The sequence below is a fragment of the Apium graveolens genome, chromosome 9 (genome assembly GCF_009905375.1).
Source record: "Apium graveolens cultivar Ventura chromosome 9, ASM990537v1, whole genome shotgun sequence".
Classification (NCBI taxonomy): Eukaryota; Viridiplantae; Streptophyta; class Magnoliopsida; order Apiales; family Apiaceae; genus Apium; species Apium graveolens.
The window spans coordinates 167,382,590-167,402,516 of NC_133655.1; the positions used below are offsets into that span (position 1 = coordinate 167,382,590).

Consider the following 19,927-nt stretch of genomic DNA (forward strand, 5'->3'; position numbering starts at 1 on the left):
CGTCTAATCATTAGATCATTCCTAGTCCAACGTCGAATCTCGGGTCTTCCGACTAGGACCTGCAGGGTTAAAATACCCTATTTCAGATAATCGCTTCGCTTAACATCACATCACTATCCTATTCTACCCATACGATTTCATAATCCAACTTATATTTATATGCATTATTGAAATACACATAGCAGTTATGGCTTGCACCTTCAAAACTCGGTTCAGTATTTAATTTCGAAAAATACGTATATTTATCGTTTTGAAAAATAGGGTAATCGATTATTCACAAAATATCTTTCCACGTCACGTAAATATGTTTCGTAAAATTCAATTATATCCTCGTTCTACGTCTCCGATAATTACAGCTTACGTTCCCGTATTTTTGGAATTAATTTTTCCGAAAATCGGGCAGTGTTTCCTTTATTTATCGGTCTACCCGTCGAATCATTTCGACGTCAATCACCACAACAACAATCCAATTCGCAATCCCAAACACCGGTACGTTTTATAATACAAAATTTTATTTTTTGTTTCAAAATTAATTTTTAGTTATTTATAATTTAGGACTCGGAATTAATTCATCACGGTTCATTGTTGACTCATTAAAAGTCATCGTCAATAGCGGCAAAATTTATTGGTGCCCGATAAAATTCGGGTTTCTGAATAATTTCCACCGATTAATTTCAATCATTTCCCACATGAATTAATTCACATCACAACTATGTCTCAAATAATATCTGCAGAAAAGAATATAAATAAACAAAATTCAATCAGAACAGCCGAACCAAGCAACAAGAACAACACACGCGCATCACAGTCACACGCGCCATCCACCCTTGCCGCCGCACCTCGCCGGATTCCGGGAGGCGGCAACAAACACAGAGCACAGAGTTACCAAACACACACATGTTTACACACACACGCTTACACACACAGAAACATACACACACGAACACACAGAAGAAGCCGAGTAAACAACAGGAAAAGAAAGGGGAATAGGGGCGGCGATTCTGCCGGAAAACGAACCGGAGCGATAAGGCGGCGACAATTCGCCAGAGAATTAGAACCACGGCCAAGGAAAGGAACAGAGGTGCAGCAACAGGAAGAGAGGATAGATTAATAGAGAGAGAGAGAGAGAGAGAGAGAGAGAGAGAGAGAGAGAGAGAGAGAGAAGAAAGAAAGAAACGAGAAAGATGAGGGAGAGATGACAGAGACAGAAGAGGGCAAGACAGTCGAGAGAGAGACACACGCGAAGAGAGAAAAAGGGCCTAGGGATTTATCAGTGAAGGGGATGAAATCGGGTTTATTTACCCGGTTTCTTTCCTCAATACCGCAACTGAACACCCCAATTTATTTAATCACGATAAACTTTACGAACAGAACAACATCGAAATAGTCTAAAAAATAATCCTCAAAATTCCTATACCATTTAAAACTGATGATATATAAGCATTTTAGAATATAAGAATTTATTATTATTTTTAAATCATTTTTGAAACGCAAATCAGACTCGTGTTTTATATGTTAAAGAACAGACGTGCGGATAAATGAAAGCCAGAAAATTATCGGGATAATTTTGAAATTCTCGAAATATTTAAAAGTTAATAAAATAAAATTTCCATGATTTTTGAAACATCTTGGCATTAAATATTGATTTTCAATTAAATGGAATAAGAAAAATCATTTAAAGATAATTAATAAATAAAATATTGATTTCTAAATTTTATAAACTCCTAAAATAATAAATAAAATTATAAAATAACAAAAATAATTTTAGGAGCAATTTTAGCATTTATGAGCAAAATAAATAAATATTTAATTAAAAAATCATTTTAATAGAAATTAAAGTCATACAGCTCAATAATTAATTATAAAATTAATCCTTGCTTTGAACAAATTACACACAATTAATAATAAAGCAACACACAGCTGACATAACTATTCCATATTTTATTTATCTGATAATTCGATAATTACATTTACATATTGGATCCGAAAATAGGTTACTTAGCCGCTAAGTAACTAAAAGACGATACGATTTTAATACCAAATTTGGATAATTATCAAAACAGAGCTTCCTATAAAATACTTTATACGAAATTAAGGTAATAATGTCTCGCCTTTTGAGAATAAGCTATCTACAATCCGCTCAGTCCACCAAAAACAATCAAAACACCGAATCAACCTCTGTTGATGATACAGGTACGAACATATAGCTCTCATCAAGGGCTTCAAAATGGTTACAAATACTTGTGATTTGGTGTTCAATAACACCTTCAAAATTGACTTTGATTTTTAGAACACTTCAAGAACACCAAGAACAGCTTTTTTAAAAAAATTCAGAAAAATCAAACTTCAATTCCTACATGATATTGAACTCTATTTTTGAAGTATAATATATGAAATTGACCAGAAAAACATGCTCTACAACATGGAATTATCAAAACACTCAGATAATCATGTTTGCAAAAATTCATATTTTATTCACTAAATAATTCAAATTAAAATAATTAAATAAGAAAAATACCTTGATTTCTGGGTAAAACTGATGATTGATTCAGAAAGAAGATTTCGAGAGCTTCGTTTTGATATATTGCACGCTTTAATCGGAGTTCGGTAACGCCTTCGTTCGCGCGTTTGATTTTCAGGAGCGTATCGGTTCCTAGAGTTTTTCTCTGTATTTACTGCATTTTTTACTGGTTGCAAATGAATAAACGAAATAAAATGAAATAAGAAATAGGCTATTTATATTTACGGAATATTGGTTTGTTCTGGATCGTCCTGGATCATTAAATTAGTTGCTTAGCCGCTAAATAACTACAAAATGATCCAAAAATAGATTACTTAGCCGCTAAGTAACTATAAAAATGATACAATTAATACCAGAATTGGATAATCATCAAAATCGGGCTTCTTATAAAACACTATATACGAAAATAATGTAAAAAAATCCCGTCTCTCGAGAATACGGGTTTTATTGATTACCGAAATGATTGTCGTATCAAAAATTGTATGTCGGGACGTGCACGGGTCAAACCGTAATCCGGATCAAAAAATTTAAAACAAGGAAAATGTCCGTAATTACCAGATTAGGTTATGAAGGAGTTTTCGGAAGAGTTTCGGGTGGTAAAAATGCAAAAACAGTTGAAATTGGACGATTCCCGACTCAATAAATAGTTTTATAATTATTCAGAAATAATTATTAAACACATAAATTATTATAAAATCATATAACAGTCCAAAATTTACCAGAAAAATATCACAATTACCTATATTTTATTCTGGACATAGAAAAATTAAAATACTAAAAGAATATCACATATAAACACCAAAACATCAATTCCAATTATCAGCTAATTCACCAAAAATCACATAAAAATCACATAAACAATTCCAAATAATAATAATAATAATATTTGAAAATATGGGATATTACAGGACGTCTCCCCGGAGCGCAACAGGTGAAACTCGATTCCGCCTCGCTTATGGCGTCGATGTCGTCCTACCTATCGAGATAAGCCTAATTTCCCCACGAGTCGAAGTATTCGACCCTTCCCTCACACTCGAGGGCTTGCGCTTCCATAATGACCTGCTCGAAGAAATAAGAGAGGATTCTCGATTCCGCATGATCGCGCAGCAGGAAAAGACTGCAAAATACTTTAACAAGAAAGTCAAAAACAAGCGCTTCAGGGTTGGTGACCTCGTCCTTCGAGATTCCGCTGCATCACAGCCCACTGTTTCAGGAAAGCTTAAGCCGACGTGGGAAGGCCCGTACCGAGTATTGAAGGTTGTCAGTGCGGGGACTTATGAGCTCTCACACCTCGACGGACAACCAATCAAGAACGCCTGGAACGGTATTCACCTCAAGAAATTGTATCAGTAATTCGCTTTTATGTATAATGTTTGAAACCTTAAGGCTACAACTGCCATACCAAAAACCAACCCTCGATGCAATGAGGGTCGTTATGAGATCCCCATCAAGGGATGCTTAAGTTATGACAATGAAAACTTATAAATTATTTTAAGAAACATCAAGTTTATCTACTTTATCTTTTACAAATTCAATCACACGAAAAACTCAGCGTTACAGCAACTACCAAATAAAACAAACACTCTCCGCGGCTGCGAAATGAACGCAATTTAATCGTCACAACTCAAATTTTTTCTTTCGAAATTAACATCCATATGAAACTTACACCTACCTATACGAGAAAAGATAACATCCATATAAAAGAGGAAAGTAACATGATCAGTTTAAAGAAGGGCACCACGACAAAATACATTTCTGGAAAGCAAGCTTTTTAATTGCAATAAAAATGGTAACATAACATGGACAGCTTAAGGTCTATAGAAATCAAACAAATATTCCAAATGTACGAAAACAGAAAAATTTCCCTAGGCACAACTCACAGAACACCATCCATCAGAACATAAAAACGGAAATATGATGAACAAGATACATCATAAGTTCAGGAAACAATAGCAGAGATACCCAAGTTCGAAAAGCCACGAAGGCCACAATTCCAAAGTCATCAAGTAAAACTTAAAATGTTACATAAATCACGGGGCATACCCCGCCTTCACGGATTTTCCGTCGGGTCACTAGGCTGAGAGGCCGCGAGATCATGAATGTAATCCTCGAAGGTGTGCCCCGCAGTATCGACACCTATGCCCTGCATTCGGGCAACACAGCGGCCATAACCATCTCCAAGAGCAGCAACGATGTCTTCCACCCCCTTTGTACATCCGCCTTCAACGAACTGTTCTCTTCAACAATTAACTTGTACGACTCGTTCATCCCGTCAAGTTGACGCTCTAACCCTTCACATTTCTCCTTCAAATTATCACGATCCTTCTCAACTTCAAGGACCTTCCCCTCAAGTTCTGCCATCTTGTTATTCGTCGATTGTTCAGACGTCTCCAACTCCCGCACACGCTTTGACAGCTCATTAACCTTCTTCTCCAGCTCCGAATAACTCGATCCAAGCTTCTTTTTTTCAGTCTTGAGGGTCGACCTATTGGCTTCCAACCGAGAGTGCTCCTCACTGCCAACATCAGCCTTATATTCCTCCAACACGTGCATAAAATCTGCCAAAAACTACAAAAAAAGATAGAAGTAATAAAAAAAGAAGAGAGAGAGAAGAATATATATATATATATGACTAAATAAAAATCGATACGAAGTACAACAAACTCATACCTGACCAATTCTACTTTTACACCTGTCAGCAAGCTCATCGCGCCTTTGCCCAGTATAAAGCAACAGAATCTTGTGGGAGATGAAATAACTTAAAAGCTCTTATGGGTACAGTTGATTCCCATGTCCAACACTCAGAAGGTTGGATCTCCACCCTAACAGCTTCCTTCCTCACCCGAGGATCGACTGTGTTAGACATCAGAACCCTATTCCCATCAAAGTAATGGTCTTATTCACCCCACCACCCGTTGCAACCGGATCCACGTGATCACAACCGTCGGCGTCACCCTCCTCCACTTCCCGACGACCCCTCTTGCGGGGATGCAAGTCCGCCATTTCCACATCCGATACAACCTTTCCCGGATCTTCCACAACCTTGTTCCCTTGTTCATCTAGCAACTCAATGGACATAGAGTGGCCCGCTCCCGACGCCCCAGCCCTCGAAGATCGGACAAGCGAGGCATCAGCATTCTTCCTTGAAGCCCGATGTATAAGCATCAACATCGCCTTATCCATCTCCATCCTAATCTCACTGTTCAAAATTTTCTTTAAAGAGCCTCCAGCCACTGAAACAAAACAAAAAAGAAAAGAGAGGGTCAATTCAAGACACAAGAACATTTAAGGCAAACAAATACCGAGATAAAAATAATCCTTACAGTCATGCATTTCCAAAAAACTAAGTTCTTTTAACTGAAGATGGATATACACCGACGTCAACCCATGAAACTCGTTCAAGTGACACATGTCACATTTCTCAATATTGTTCAGGTAATCAATGGTATGTTGGTTGACTTTCCCACATGGCTTCACAAACTATAAGTCTGGACCCCCGATGTATAACCACTTGGAGTGGTACCCAGAGTTAGAGGACAGAATACTGACAATCTTAACTCTTTTATACGGACAGTCAAAGTAAACCTGTCCGTCGTGGTATCGGACCGCGCATATAAAAAAAACAACTTAAAAGAAGGAACCAGGTTCTTGTCACAGCAGAGAGCAACAAACCCACTAAGTTGGGCGATAGAGTTGGGTGTCAACTGGCTAACCCCACACCCAATAGCCTCGAACATAGCCAGAAAAAAGGGATGCATGGGCAACCGAAGCCCAAAATGGAACAAGATCATCGGTATCTCATGCATTCCAAACTCCGACATCATCCATACCCGCTCATCAGCCGTCGGAACCCGATAGCGATACCCGTTAGACAAGTCTACATACATCTTGAACTTACTTAGTGGCGGGTCCTTGATAATATAATGACTCAAGTAATTCAAACTCTATTTATCCCCGAACTCCTGCATCCCTAAGAGAAAACTCTCCTCAACTATACGATTCCTAGTCTCTATCGTTCGAGGGCTCAGAGGCGGCGAAGGAAGAGGTCCCATGTGAATACCCTTCAAGAAGTGATCTTCGTTTAAAAAATCGAAAGACCCACGCTGTGCCAAATCAGGAATCTCCAGGTTATTCAAATTCAGAGAATACTCTTGATCACCTTCCTCGAGAGGCCTCTTACCTGGATCACGGCCAGATACAGTGCGGAGAGTAGACGAACTTGATTGATCCATAGATATTGAATAAAGCAAACAAGCAGCAAGAAGGCAAGATAGAACAATAATCCACAAACGGAACAACTAAAAAAGTAAAGTAGAAGAAGAGGAAAGAGAACTTACACGATTTTTCAAAGAGAAATTTTGAGTAGCGCTTCTCCGAAAAACCGCAGCGGTTTAGTAAAGGGGAGTGAAGCCGAACAGCCACGATCCAATCAATGCTACCCAGGAAATAAAAAAAAGAGTAGTACTTATACGTTTGCAAAAAAAAAAGAGAAAAAAAAACAAGCAAAACGGCAACACTTATTTTCACTTTTCTTCCTATTTTTTATTTTTAATTTTCTATATTTACTCTTGCTTTACCTCTAATATTGGAAATTCAGGATTTTGTACCTAACGTGCAAATCTAAAGATATTGCTCTTACTAGAACGGGGACAAATGTTGGACCATGGACCCAGACAAAACCCAAGAATACCTAGTGATAGCAAATAATGTAATAATTAATATAATGGCCCAAGTGGCCATTTGTAGAGAGAGCTCATTTGGGACTACCTATAAATATAGTACCAATCTCATTTAGAGAAGTTGACAAAGTAAGTAAAAAAAAAACACCTCCTTAAAGATTAATCATAGTTATTAATAATATTAAGGCATATCAGATATATACACATCTTTTGTTTATAGGTGCACTTCATTTGTTGACATTCAGATCAAAATACCTTATATACGTATTTATGTCCATTCTCTTTTCATGCAGGACAAGAATAATTTAATCTTGATATCGATAAAGAATGTGTATCTATAAATTAAGAATATGCGCATATCAGCTTTCTTAATTTATTAGTGCCGTATTGAATCGAAGAGTATAAAGGGAATATTTCTTTTTGAATCATAAATTGGTAATGGTTATTTTCGATTGCAATTCTCTGTTGTGTCGATTTAAGATTGTATTTTTCAAAATCGGCTTTATTGTACAAAGATTACTTTTAAGAAAATATTGACTTAGCTCTAAAGTTGATTATCTTGAAAAACTTAATTTGATTTCATTTAATATATATGGTAAAACTTCCCTCCAAAAATAAAATAAAAGAGGCATTGCTCCCTAGCTAGCCAATTATGTGGGTATGAAATTATATAAATTACAAGCCATCCAATAAAGAAAAAAAGACTAGCATATAATAAGCATATCAATGACATGATTAATATTTATTTAAACAAACGATAAGTAGATATTACTATTCATTCTCCATACCACCATGGATGAAGAATGAACCATTTAAGTTGAGCAGAATTATTAATCCTAGTTACAAATTACAATCCAAAGCATGCATATAAGCTGATACATAATATTAAAAGTATTATCAAGTACTTGCATCTCAAAGTAATTAACTGAAGTTCTTGGAGAAGATGGAGATCTAGAGAGAGGAGCACAAAGAGAGTAGTGATGAAGTTGACCAGAGTCCTAACCATGGTTGATCAAGATGTTAAGAGAAAATAAACCAAGAGTTTCAAAATATCTCTCAAGGGTTACTTTTGAATGCATTTGGAGAAGCACACAGCCAGTAGTGGACTTCTACATGTTTGTTAATCCTAGCCTAAATGCAAAGTGAAAGGTTAAAAAAAAACACAAAACCCCACCTATTATTGTGGTGATTTTGGCTATAACTCCCATAGTTTAGCCAAGCTGAATTTACAAATTAAACACATAATTAAAATGCAGTGGTTAATGGAAAATCAATCATTTCCCCTTACCTTAAAGGGAGATGAAAGTTTTTGTTGGCATTAGAAATTTTTAAAAGCTAAAACTTTAGTAGGGAAAAAAACTAGCTAGTCACAGTTTTTTAAAAATCTTAAGACTAGAGAGTTGAAATTAACACAAGACAAAAACTTGGGACATCCCATGTGCCCAATAGTTGACTGAACTAGCTACTACTATGATTAGTTTTGGAAAAAAAAACGGAAATATTTTTAAAAAAATCAGCCAATAGAAGAACAACATTTAGATGGACTTGACTTGTCATTTCACTTTTCATGTTGATCAAACACATATTTTTTTAAGAAACCAGGGCTGTTTTGTAAATTAAGCCAATCCTCGGCCAAATGTGTGATGTGTTCTTAGCCTATCCAAGGCCAAGAATTGAAGTTAGTCGATATTGGAAGCAACTTAGCTGTTTAGCTAAAGTTGGTGAAATGCACATGCATGCTTTTTGTTTCTCTTGGAGGAAACCCTTATTCCTTTAAAGAGAAGCAATGGAAGGGAGAAGTTGATTTGTTTTTTTCTCCAAACTTTGATGGTAACCCCTATGGGGGGTTTTCATTGTTTTGGGAAGGCCTGTATGCCATTCATGAGCCTCCTTGAAGAGAGAGAGAGATAAAGATGAGAGAGAATGAGAGAGAAGAGAAAGAGGGAGAACCATGGTTAAGGCCAAAGGTCTTGTTTGTTCAGAAATATGCATCTGAAAAACAATGAAGTAGCAGCTGCAGTAGTAGTGGATATGAATCTCTTAATGATGGAGGACTGGTGCTGGGAGAGCCATTGTCACGCCTGTGGCACAGCAAAACAAACTGTCAAAGATATTAGTTTTCATATACTACACAATTAAGTTCATTGTAAAACTATAATGCTTCATGATTTACAAAAAAATACAGCATTTTCGACAAAAAACGAAATTTACTATATCATAATTATTTAAACAAGTGCACACTCAAGTGGGCCCCTTGTACACACATAGAAAAATGACAACACTCATGTAGGGGTACTATTTAGGATAGAAGCTAGCAACAGGATTCTATAAATTATGTAAACCGTTATGGTAAATAATGTATTTATGTATCGGCATGTTTTGGTTGGCCTTTCTACTGCAACTTCTGCAGCCTTCAAATTTATTGTAACCTTTAAACTTGCCCCAAGTAATATCAATCTCTCTTTCACGCGTACATTTATTAGGGTTTAGACAATACCATCAAAGGCCAAGTCATGAAGAACTTCAACTATTTAGGAGAATTGATAACTTAACAAGAGTGACTATTACATGCGTAAGCTTATAATACGTCACTTATTGTATCACAAATGCTATATAACTTTGCATTATCAAATCAAGTACTGTTAATTGCATGAAAATTGAAGTAAAATGAAGGTTAGTTAATGTATATGAGGAGCTAAAATGGACAAACCTGATTGCATTCCCGGAGTGGAAGCTAGAGACATAGGAGCACCATAATGGTGGGGATAACCAGCAGCAGCAGAGTTAAGTGCCGAATACTGATAAAGCTGATGGTGCGGGTACTGAACCCCGTAGCTTTGGCCGCCAGTGTAGCCGGTGGTTGCTCCTGTAGTTCCCTCCCCGAAGTTGAGATACGGGTAAAAGGCTGCAGCCGCTGCAGCTGCACCGCTGATCATTCCACCCGCCCCAGTTCCGTACATAGGATATTGCGCAGCTGCTCCTCCATACACACTGTAGTAATTCTGTACCATACATTTACATTTACACGATTATATAAAGTTAACTTGCCATTATTCACTGTAACAATATGGTGAAATTTGAACAAACCGTAGGGTAAGTGTAGTCTGCCGAGTATGGTGAGTATCTGCGGATAAATTAACCAAAATAAAGTTAATTAAAGAAGAAAATAAACTATTGGATTAAATGTTAATTAATTAATTAAGTTATAAAGTACTGTTTGGGGTGGGGGGGATGTAATAGTATAATAATGAAATGCGCCTGCAGTGAGATCATGTGAAGAACTCAATAAACTATGTAATGATAATAATTTCAAGTAGTCAAGCAGAAGACTGATTTATTTATTTATTTATTTTGCTAATTAAGACTGATTTATTTATATAGAGGAGAAATGGGCGTGATCAGGGGTAGCACATGATTAAAGGGATCGACTTTTACCCAATTTATTAGCTGTATCGAATACTCCTCTCTCTTTCTCCCACTTTGACTGTGTATAACTATTAACTTAAAACATGGTCCTCATTGTTGCAGTTTGACCACTGTCAGACACAGTCCAGACTTCTGAAGACAAAGTTATATTTACACATGTGTATGTATATTTTACATTAACTTTTTAATCTCTCCATCTCTCTCTAGTTTTTAAGCTCTCCATTTCTCTTTCTCTCTCCCCCCCTCTCTTGAACATTTGAGACGCCTGAGATTTTCATTAACACTTAACGTATACAGTGCCTTGAGTGAATGTACCTGGTGCATTTTAATGATATATACTAGGTAATCGAATATGTACTATATTCCCTGATGATGTGAAGGACCTGATTCGAAGCTTGAATATACAAGAATTTATAATCACACTCAATGTAACATATATATACTCGAGAGAACCATATAAACGATATGAATAATTAAGCTGGCATGCGCACGTAAGTAAAGTTAAAGAGTTCCGAATACGGTACTGTGTTTAATGCGCTGGCAATGCACATGTAGGGAGGGGGGGGGGGGCGAGAGAGAGAAAGAGAGAGAGAGAGATGATGATAGAATGTGTGTGTGCATGTGTATAATGTATATATATATATATATGTATAAATTACCCATAAAGGTTGTAAGGGATCCCTTGTTGAATGGCATAATGAGGGTAGGTCGTTGCAGAAGGAAAAGCATTTCCCATTCCAGCTTGAAAGCCTGTCGCCTGGAAACTGCTCATCACCCTCAAGTTCCTGCTACTTCCTCCTGCTAATCATTTCAATCTTCTTTATACATACATTACACACAACTTTATACACTCTATATTAACACATATTAACACATGCAGTCCGCAGACATACAGTAACAGTTACATAACCAATTAAGCAACTGTTGTTATTTCATTTAGTATCTAAAACTGACAAGAATGATAGAGTGAAGGAGACATTTTGTGTTAATCTGGAAGCTGATATAAGATAATTACATGTTTACTTACAAAAAAAGAAAAAAAGTTATTTTCATATCTATTCATTTACAGTGTAAATGAGCTGTCATGCTTTTGTATAACATATCTTCCAAGCATATTTGTGGTTGTAAAGCAAATGGCCTACCACTCTCTCATTCACTTGAATCAAACCCTTCTATAGAGATCCTGCAATTTTCTTTTTATTTTTGCTAACTCAATTTAACTTTTTCTTAATTGAGTAGAGAAATATCCCTACTAATCTGTGTTTGGATGACTTATTATTAGTGAATTGTTTTACGAATCATAAAATGATGTATGTGCATAAATACATGGAAAATGATATTCCTTTTATCCTCTAATCCAAATCTGCAAAGTTAAGTTTCTGATTTAATGGAGAAGTAATTATTGACCAATTTTTTTTTGTAAATAAAATATGCTCTATGGATATAGATTATATGTAAGTGTTAGCTACACGCAACATGTAAAGATTAATTAGCATGGTCTTTGCTGTGAAAGATAAGTTATAGGTACAACTATTGTCTATATATATATATGTAAGGTTTGGTGGTAGATCTATTAAATCTAAATCAAGAACATCAATTACTAACTGTTTGCAAATGACAATTAGCCTAATAATAATCCAACAATTAATCTATAATTACCATGTTTAGGAGTTGATGGCTTGGATCTTTGAACACCAAGAGAAGCAAGATTACAATTAGCTCTCCTTCCATCAATGACAGGTGCAGCATCAACACAAGCTCTCATGGCTGCATCCGGTTCTCGAAAAGTTACCTATTATGAAGATAAGTAATAATCATCATTCAACAACTGATCTAATATCCAAAATTTAGCCTTTAACTCATATACCATGTTAAGTTAACGGATTTTCTAGAATATTCGAAAAAAGGATTTACTAAGAGGTTGTGTTACAAGATCTTACATTTTGGTAAAAGAAGTCTTGTTAAAACATAAGGAAAATTGAGTTGCAAGAAACAAAACTAAAAAAAATATATATAAATATTTGATGACATAAAATTATGGAAGAAAAAGGAAGAGGAGAATGGGAGGAAAAAAAAGCATACAAAGCCATAGCCTTTGGATCTTCCAGTAGTCTTGTCAGTAATAACAACAGCTTCCAAGATGTCACCAAACTGTTCAAAATACTTCTTCATAGTTTCCTTTGAGTTTCCCAAGCCAAACCTCCAACAAACACTTTAGTGTAAGTTGTATCTCCAAATTGTCCTGCTAGATTTGCTGGAGTCATCTTTCCTGTTTCTCTTCGCAGATTCTCAACCCTAATTATATATATAGTTATATTATAGATGTAGACAATATATATATATATATCAGATGATTGAAGGCAGCTAAACCTCTTCTTCTTGAAACTTGTTGGGTAGCTAATATAATTATAAAGATATATATATTTGTAAATATAGTGGTCCTATATATAATATAGCTACTAGGTGAAAGGAATAGTAGTCAGGAGATATATGGATAAAACAGGGCAGGGGATGTAGTATGTAAATATATTGGACATAAAAGCTGAGAGAGATCTTTGTTTTTAACTTGACCAAATTTAGAGGGTTTATGATGAATTAAGAGGGAGGAGGGAGGGGGGGATGGTGTTGATGATCAGACAAGAGGGTCAGAGATCCAGGGAGGAAAATGAATTATATTAAAGCTTTTTTTTTATTTGTAGAGGGAGGGAGAGAGATTGGAGGGAAGAGAAAGCAAAAAAAGTAAATAAAAGAAGAAAGGACATGAATTATATACCCAACAGCCCCCACTTGTTTACATTTTCTATGTAAATTTGGTTCACTTACCCTTATCATGCGTGCTTACAGACGCTTTGCCGAATATACAAGTCATCATTACATTTTTATTCCACTTTTCCTTTTTTTAGGATACAGGGCTCTAGGGTTGTAATTTCATATGTTTAGGACTGCAAAACTGGATTAAATTCACGTAACCCATCTTTGCATACATTTTGGCGCGGGAAAATGCTCACAAAATCTAACTTATCAAAAAATGTCACATTTTTTTTTCTTTGAGTTCATATAGATAAGTCATTTACCATTTCTTAACAAGAAAAAATTTATCAATTTTGTACAATTTAGAAGTTAGCTAGTCAAGAGAAAATAAAATTTGAATTTTTACTGATTGCGGATAGATTTTTGTTTAAATGAATCATAAATAAAATCTAGATTAAAACAATCAAAATGGATTCAAGTAAATGTTTGGTGAAAAATATAGTTAGCCAATATTAAAATTTATTTAAATGATATGTTAAATTTTAGTTTAAGTTATAATTAATTTGTATAATTTCAACTCTTAGAGTCAAGCTCGAACACATCCAACATTTATCAAGTGAGGTCGAATTTTGAGTTTTTATTTAATCGATATCCAACTTAGTGTATTCGATTCGATTATGGTAGTATTCCTAATAAATATTTATAAATTTAAAAGGAAAAATTTCTAAGTTGTCCAAATAATCATAAAATAAAAAATAAATTTATATATTATTTTGATTAATTTTTGAATTTCACTATTATTTTAACTTTAAATGATATTTACCTATTATTAGTACAAAATTTTATCCAAGTCCTAAAATAACTTTTCTTTAGAAGAAAATATCACCATTTAAATTTGAAAAGCAAGACAAGCATAAGAAAAGAAAAGAATGAATTAGAGTTGAATAAGGAAAGGAGAACAACAACAATAAGAAGAGAATTTACACGCGCCATAACGAGGGTGAGTTTATAATGAGTCGTATTATTATGTCCCTCTGGTTAACATTGCTTTTTCAATATTTAAAAAGTTAAAAACTAGAATGCGCGAAAGGGTTTTGTGGAATAAGCCTCATAAGTTACAATAATTACGAAACGACCAATACAATCTCTGTTGGCTTGTACGGAGTACAGTGGCAGAAACGGAACGGAATCATTTGTTGAGATGAACAGTCAAAGTCAAAGTCAAAGTCAAAGCCTCTCATGTCTGTGGAAAGTCTTTTATTCTCGTTTCCTATGTTGTGCCAAACACGACGCCAGATCACTAAACAAAATTAATCTGATACATAGGATAGTCATATTTTCTTAAAAAATGCAATGATATAATTTTGATAATTTTTCAATCATAAATTTCTCGTCCAATGGAGAGATCATGATATAATTATAACAATTATCGATATTAAGTAATTAGTTATACTAAAATTTTAAGGTGAGTAATGATCAAATAAGATCTTCTACTCTTTTATACCCCATGAATCGTATGATATGATCGTCAACGATAAATATAACCGATATCTATATAAATGAGATAAGAGGACTCGAATTTGAACTGTGATATCATGTTAAGTAACTAATTATACTAAAAAATCTTAAGATGTTAGAGAAATACCCGAATATAATTTTATACTTTTTAACCACATGCAAAGTCATTTGTATGTATTATGATAAAACAACAAAAATTAAGTGGAAAAAAATAGAAAACGCCTTGTCTGAAACCAAACTATATACTCGACACACGGGTTGGTTGCACTGTATTCTTTATTCGTAGCATTCTCGAGCAGCAACTATGAGTATCACTATCAGGGTTTCAAATATTCACGAAAGATATAATGTGCTCTTTACTTGGTGTGTGTAGAAAAGAGGTTAAGAGCTTTCAAAGTAAATCAGGTTTCAAGTGTGATTAATAGACTAATAATTCCACAAAGTTTGAACGCATCTAAATGTTGAACGCCAAGAATCGGCTACAATTAGAGCTTCAAATGTTGACCATACATATTAGAGTACTTTATTAGTTCATCTGATGTACCTTCCTCTCTTTCCGATTTCCTCGGATGATCATTAAACCACAAAAATCGTCAGCATTGTCAAACGCAATTTTTAATTTTCGTGATAAAAATATAGTTTAAATTTTTAATAAACTGCCCAGTATAATACATGTTTAAATTTGATATTATATTAGCTTGATTTAAACCACACCGCAATACAAATTTATATATTATATATCACATTAAATTATACAAGTATATATATATATATATATGTTAAAATCTAACTTTAAATTAAAAGTATTTTAATTGGCATTGATTTAATATCACAATTTTGTATAGAATGTTATAAACCAACTTAATAACATATGATTTCATTAGGATAACACTTTATTATAAACTAACTTAAATTCTGGGCGATGCACGAGTTCCCGTTAATATTTAAATTTTTGTTGTGAATTGATTTTGCCATGTGGTCAAATATTGTAATAGTAAGGCTAAGTTCTAGGTGTAAAATTGTTACCATATGAATTAATTACATGTCTCCTTTCACTTGCTATAAATATAACTTCAATTTGTGAATGAGAATGACACCCGAGCATTCTTTCTCTGCTTTTTCTCTTACTCATCTTGCTCTCTCTCCGATCAAATATAGTAGTTCTTTTAGCAGCTCTTTTATTGTTATTATAACCGGTATTTTATAACACGTTATCAGCATGAAGCCCTGCCGAAACTGAGAAGGTATACTTTTAATTTAAATGTACATATATATGAGTAGACGTGATTACACCCTCTACATATAATTTAAATATATATATATATATATATATGACCGAAGTAGACGTGGTTATATCATCTACTAATAATTTAAATATGTATGGCCGGAGCACTGCCTATTATTTTACGGTACCATTTAATTTTGGGTAATACCGAAGTATAGTGGGAACCTTAATTTATAATTTGTATAACTATCGTATAATAACTTTTTGCCCCTAACTAACTTATGCAGGATTGTCCACTTTAATTTATTATTGATTGGAGATAACCTGCATACGCAGACGTCCGTATGGCGGGTGAAAATCCATTTGTCATTTTATATATAGATCCGTTTATATTATCAATGATAATAATGATATATACATTGATTATTGCGTACTTGTTAACGCATCCGATTAACTAAGATTTTATGTAATATTTACATTGATGAATTAAAATTTAATAATTTTCGTGTAAATTCAGATTTAGTATGACAAATATTACAAGCTTGTCGTTCGTTGCTTTGGATATTTCTGGCGATAATTATTTATCATGGGTACAAGATGTAAAGTTGCATTTGGGTTCAAAAAAATTAAGTGATACAATAAAGGCAGAAAATAAATCTACGGTTGAAGAAAACTTTACCTCTATAATTTTTCTCCGACACCACATGCATGAAGATTTAAAATCTAAGTACTTGGAAGTCGAGGATCCCTTTATTTTATGGGAAAATCTAAAGGATAGGTTCGATCACCAGAAATTAGTTTATCTACCTGCAGCTGAAAATGATTGGGTTAATTTAAGACTTCAGGATTTTAAGAGTGTCCGAGCATATAGCTCTGCTTTGTTCAAAATAAGTTCTAGGCTTATTATGTGTGGTGCGAAAGTTACGGAAAAAAGAAAAATCGATAAAACATTATCAACTTTTCACTCCAACAATATCAACTTAGCAGAGATGTACAGGGAGCGCAAATTTACTAAGTTCGGGGATCTTCTATCAACTCTCCTCGTTGCTGAACAAAATCATGAATTGGTGATTAAGAATCATCAATCCTGTCCAACACGATCTGCCCCATTACCTGAAGTAAATAACATGTCATTCCAGCAGAATGTACGTGGAAAAGGGTATAGAGGTGGACGGGGTCAAGGGCGGTACCGTGGACGAGGTCGGAGCCACGGGCATTTTCGTCCATATAACAACTCTGGTCACCGGAAGTGACAATCTGAATCACAGAGTAAAAGAAAGGCACCACGAGGAGGAAAAACTAAAAATGTTTGTTATAGGTGCGGCATGGATGGGCACTGGACACGTAATTGTCATGCCCCGGATCATCTTGTTAAGCTATACCAATCTTCTCAAAAATCAAAAGAGAAAATGGTAGAAACAAATTTCGCCAACAATAACATAGATGATTTTCCGAGAATCACAACTGGAGGAATAAGCATTAATAGTCCGAATGAACCTAACGAAACTCCCATATGGGAGGCTGAAGATTAGTTTCATATAATTACTATAGTAGTATGTATTGTGTGCTTTATTTTGTTTGAACTATGTAGTGTGTTATGTTCTTATCAAATAAATTATGTTTCTTAATTATATACAGAATGGATTCTGAAGATATATGCATTGATGATTGTGGTACAACTCATACGATTCTACAGAACCAAAAATATTTTATCCAAATAACCAAAACTGAAGCTCAAGTCGGAACGAATTCCCGCGTATCTAATATAATCGAAGGTTTTGGAAAAGCTAATTTCGTCCTACCTAATGGTACCCACATACACATTCCAAATGCATTATATTCTAGTAAGTCTACTAGAAATCTTCTTAGTTTTAAAGATATCCGACTCAATAATTTTCACATCGAAACTACCTCTGAGGCTAATAGAGAATATCTTCTTATTACTTCCGTTAATCCTAGCAACAAGAAAATCTTAGAAAAGTTTCACTCACTTTCCTCAGGATTATATATGATGAAAATTAGAACTATTGAGTCGCACAATAGCATTGCTTCCAAACTCATAGATCCAAAATCTTTTACACTTTGGCATGAAAGATTAGGTCATCCTGGCGTCTCTATGATGCGTCGTATTATAGAGAATTCTACTGGTCATCCTCTTAAAGATTTTAAAGTTCTTTCCAACAATGACCTTCCATGTTCAGCATGTTCTTTAGGAAAACTGATTACTCGACCATCCCCTACTAAAGTTCAGCTTGAAAGCCCGACTTTTCTAGAAAGGATCCAAGGCGACACATGTGGACCTATACACCCATCATCTGGCCCATTTAGGTACTTCATGGTATTAATCGATGCCTCAACTAGATGGTCTCATGTTTGTCTTCTCTCAACTCGTAATGATGCTTTTGCAAAATTACTTGCCCAAATAATCAAATTACGAGCTCAATTTCCAGATCATTGCATCAAGTCAATTCGTTTAGATAATGCCGGCGAATTCACATCTGCAACTTTTGTCGACTATTGCATGTCTGTAGGAATCTCATTTGAACACCCATTTCCTCATGTACATACACAAAATGGGTTAGCTGAGTCTTTTATCAAAAGAATCAAACTTATTGCAAGACCGTTATTGTTAAAAGCAAAATTACCTACATCTATTTGGGGTCACGCAATACTTCATGCTGCTAATATTATTAGGATTAGACCAACTTCCTACCATTCTCCGCTACAACTGGTACTTGGTCAAGTTCCTAATATTTCTCACTTCAAAATTTTCGGAAGTGCTGTATATGTACCGATTGCTCCACCACAAAGATCGAAGATGGGAGCTCAAAGAAGAATAGGTATCTACGTTGGTTTTGATTACACATCTATAATTAGATATATAGAACCTCTAACTGGAGACTTGTTTACCGCAAGATATGCAGATTGTCATTTTGACGAGTCTATGTTTCCTCCCTTAGTGGGAGATAAACATTCAAATAAAGTTAATCCTGACATAACATGGAATGCATCAGGATTATATTTTCTAGATCCACGTACCAGTCAATGCGAACTTGAAGTTAAAAGAATTATTCATATACAAAATATCGCAAACCAAATGCCTGGCACATTTAATGATTCTAGAAATATAACTAAATCTCATATACCTGCAGTAAATACTCCATCTAGAATAGATATACCAATTCAAAAATCAGATACAAAAGAATTGGTTACAGAATCAAAGCCACGCCTGAAACGCGGTAGACCGGTCGGTGCAAAAGATATTGCACCACGAAAAAGAAAAATAAAGAAAGTTGCCCCTGAAGTGGCACATGCTCCAGAAGAAGCAAATACCCCTGAAGTGGTATTATCTCCTGAAGAGATTCCAGTCCCCGAAGATACGGGATTAAACAATCATGAAATTTCAATAAATTATGTGCATGATATGAAATTATGGGATCGAAGTAAAACCATAATCGATGATGTATTTGTGTATTCTGCGGCATTGGATGTCGACATAAATTGTGATCCTGAACCACAAAGTGTAGATGAATGTCGTCGAAGAAAAGACTGGCCAAAATGGAAAGACGCAATCCAAACAGAATTAAATTCATTGCGTAAAAGAGAAGTATTTGGACCTGTTGTCCAAACACCAATTGGTGTGAACCCTGTTGGGAATAAATGGGTATTCATAAGGAAACGAAATGAAAAGAATAAAATTATGAGATACAAAGCCCGACTTGTAGCACATGGATTTTCTCAAAGGCCTGACATTGATTATCAAGAGACATACTCACCAGTGATGGATGGAATTACCTTTCGTTTTAT

At 34.9% G+C, this 19,927-nt stretch overlaps 2 protein-coding genes, 1 long non-coding RNA gene and 1 pseudogene across 3 annotated transcripts; 2 read left to right on the top strand and 2 right to left on the bottom strand.

Moving 5' to 3' along the window:
- The first annotated feature begins 3,415 nt into the window (after positions 1 to 3,415).
- Positions 3,416 to 3,874, top strand: LOC141685718 (uncharacterized). The gene has a single exon (XM_074490806.1). It carries the CDS (start codon positions 3,416 to 3,418, stop codon positions 3,872 to 3,874), a length of 459 nt encoding a protein of 152 aa, XP_074346907.1.
- Positions 3,875 to 4,478: 604 nt separating this feature from the next.
- On the bottom strand, positions 4,479 to 7,137 carry LOC141682706 (uncharacterized). The gene is made up of 3 exons (XR_012559922.1): positions 6,859 to 7,137; positions 5,192 to 5,754; positions 4,479 to 5,089 (listed from the first exon to the last, which is right to left on the bottom strand). It is a non-coding gene; the product is annotated as an uncharacterized LOC141682706 (long non-coding RNA).
- Positions 7,138 to 7,890: 753 nt separating this feature from the next.
- On the bottom strand, positions 7,891 to 13,352 carry LOC141683394 (uncharacterized; annotated as a pseudogene).
- Positions 13,353 to 16,644: 3,292 nt separating this feature from the next.
- On the top strand, positions 16,645 to 17,373 carry LOC141685719 (uncharacterized). The gene has a single exon (XM_074490807.1). The coding sequence runs from the start codon at positions 16,645 to 16,647 to the stop codon at positions 17,371 to 17,373; it is 729 nt and encodes a 242-aa protein (XP_074346908.1).
- The last annotated feature ends 2,554 nt before the right edge of the window (positions 17,374 to 19,927 follow it).

Excerpts from the sequence above, each read along its gene's own strand:
- LOC141685718 (XM_074490806.1), top strand. The coding sequence starts at position 3,416 with ATGGGATATTACAGGACGTCTCCCCGGAGCGCAACAGGTGAAACTCGA.
- LOC141685719 (XM_074490807.1), top strand. The coding sequence starts at position 16,645 with ATGACAAATATTACAAGCTTGTCGTTCGTTGCTTTGGATATTTCTGGC.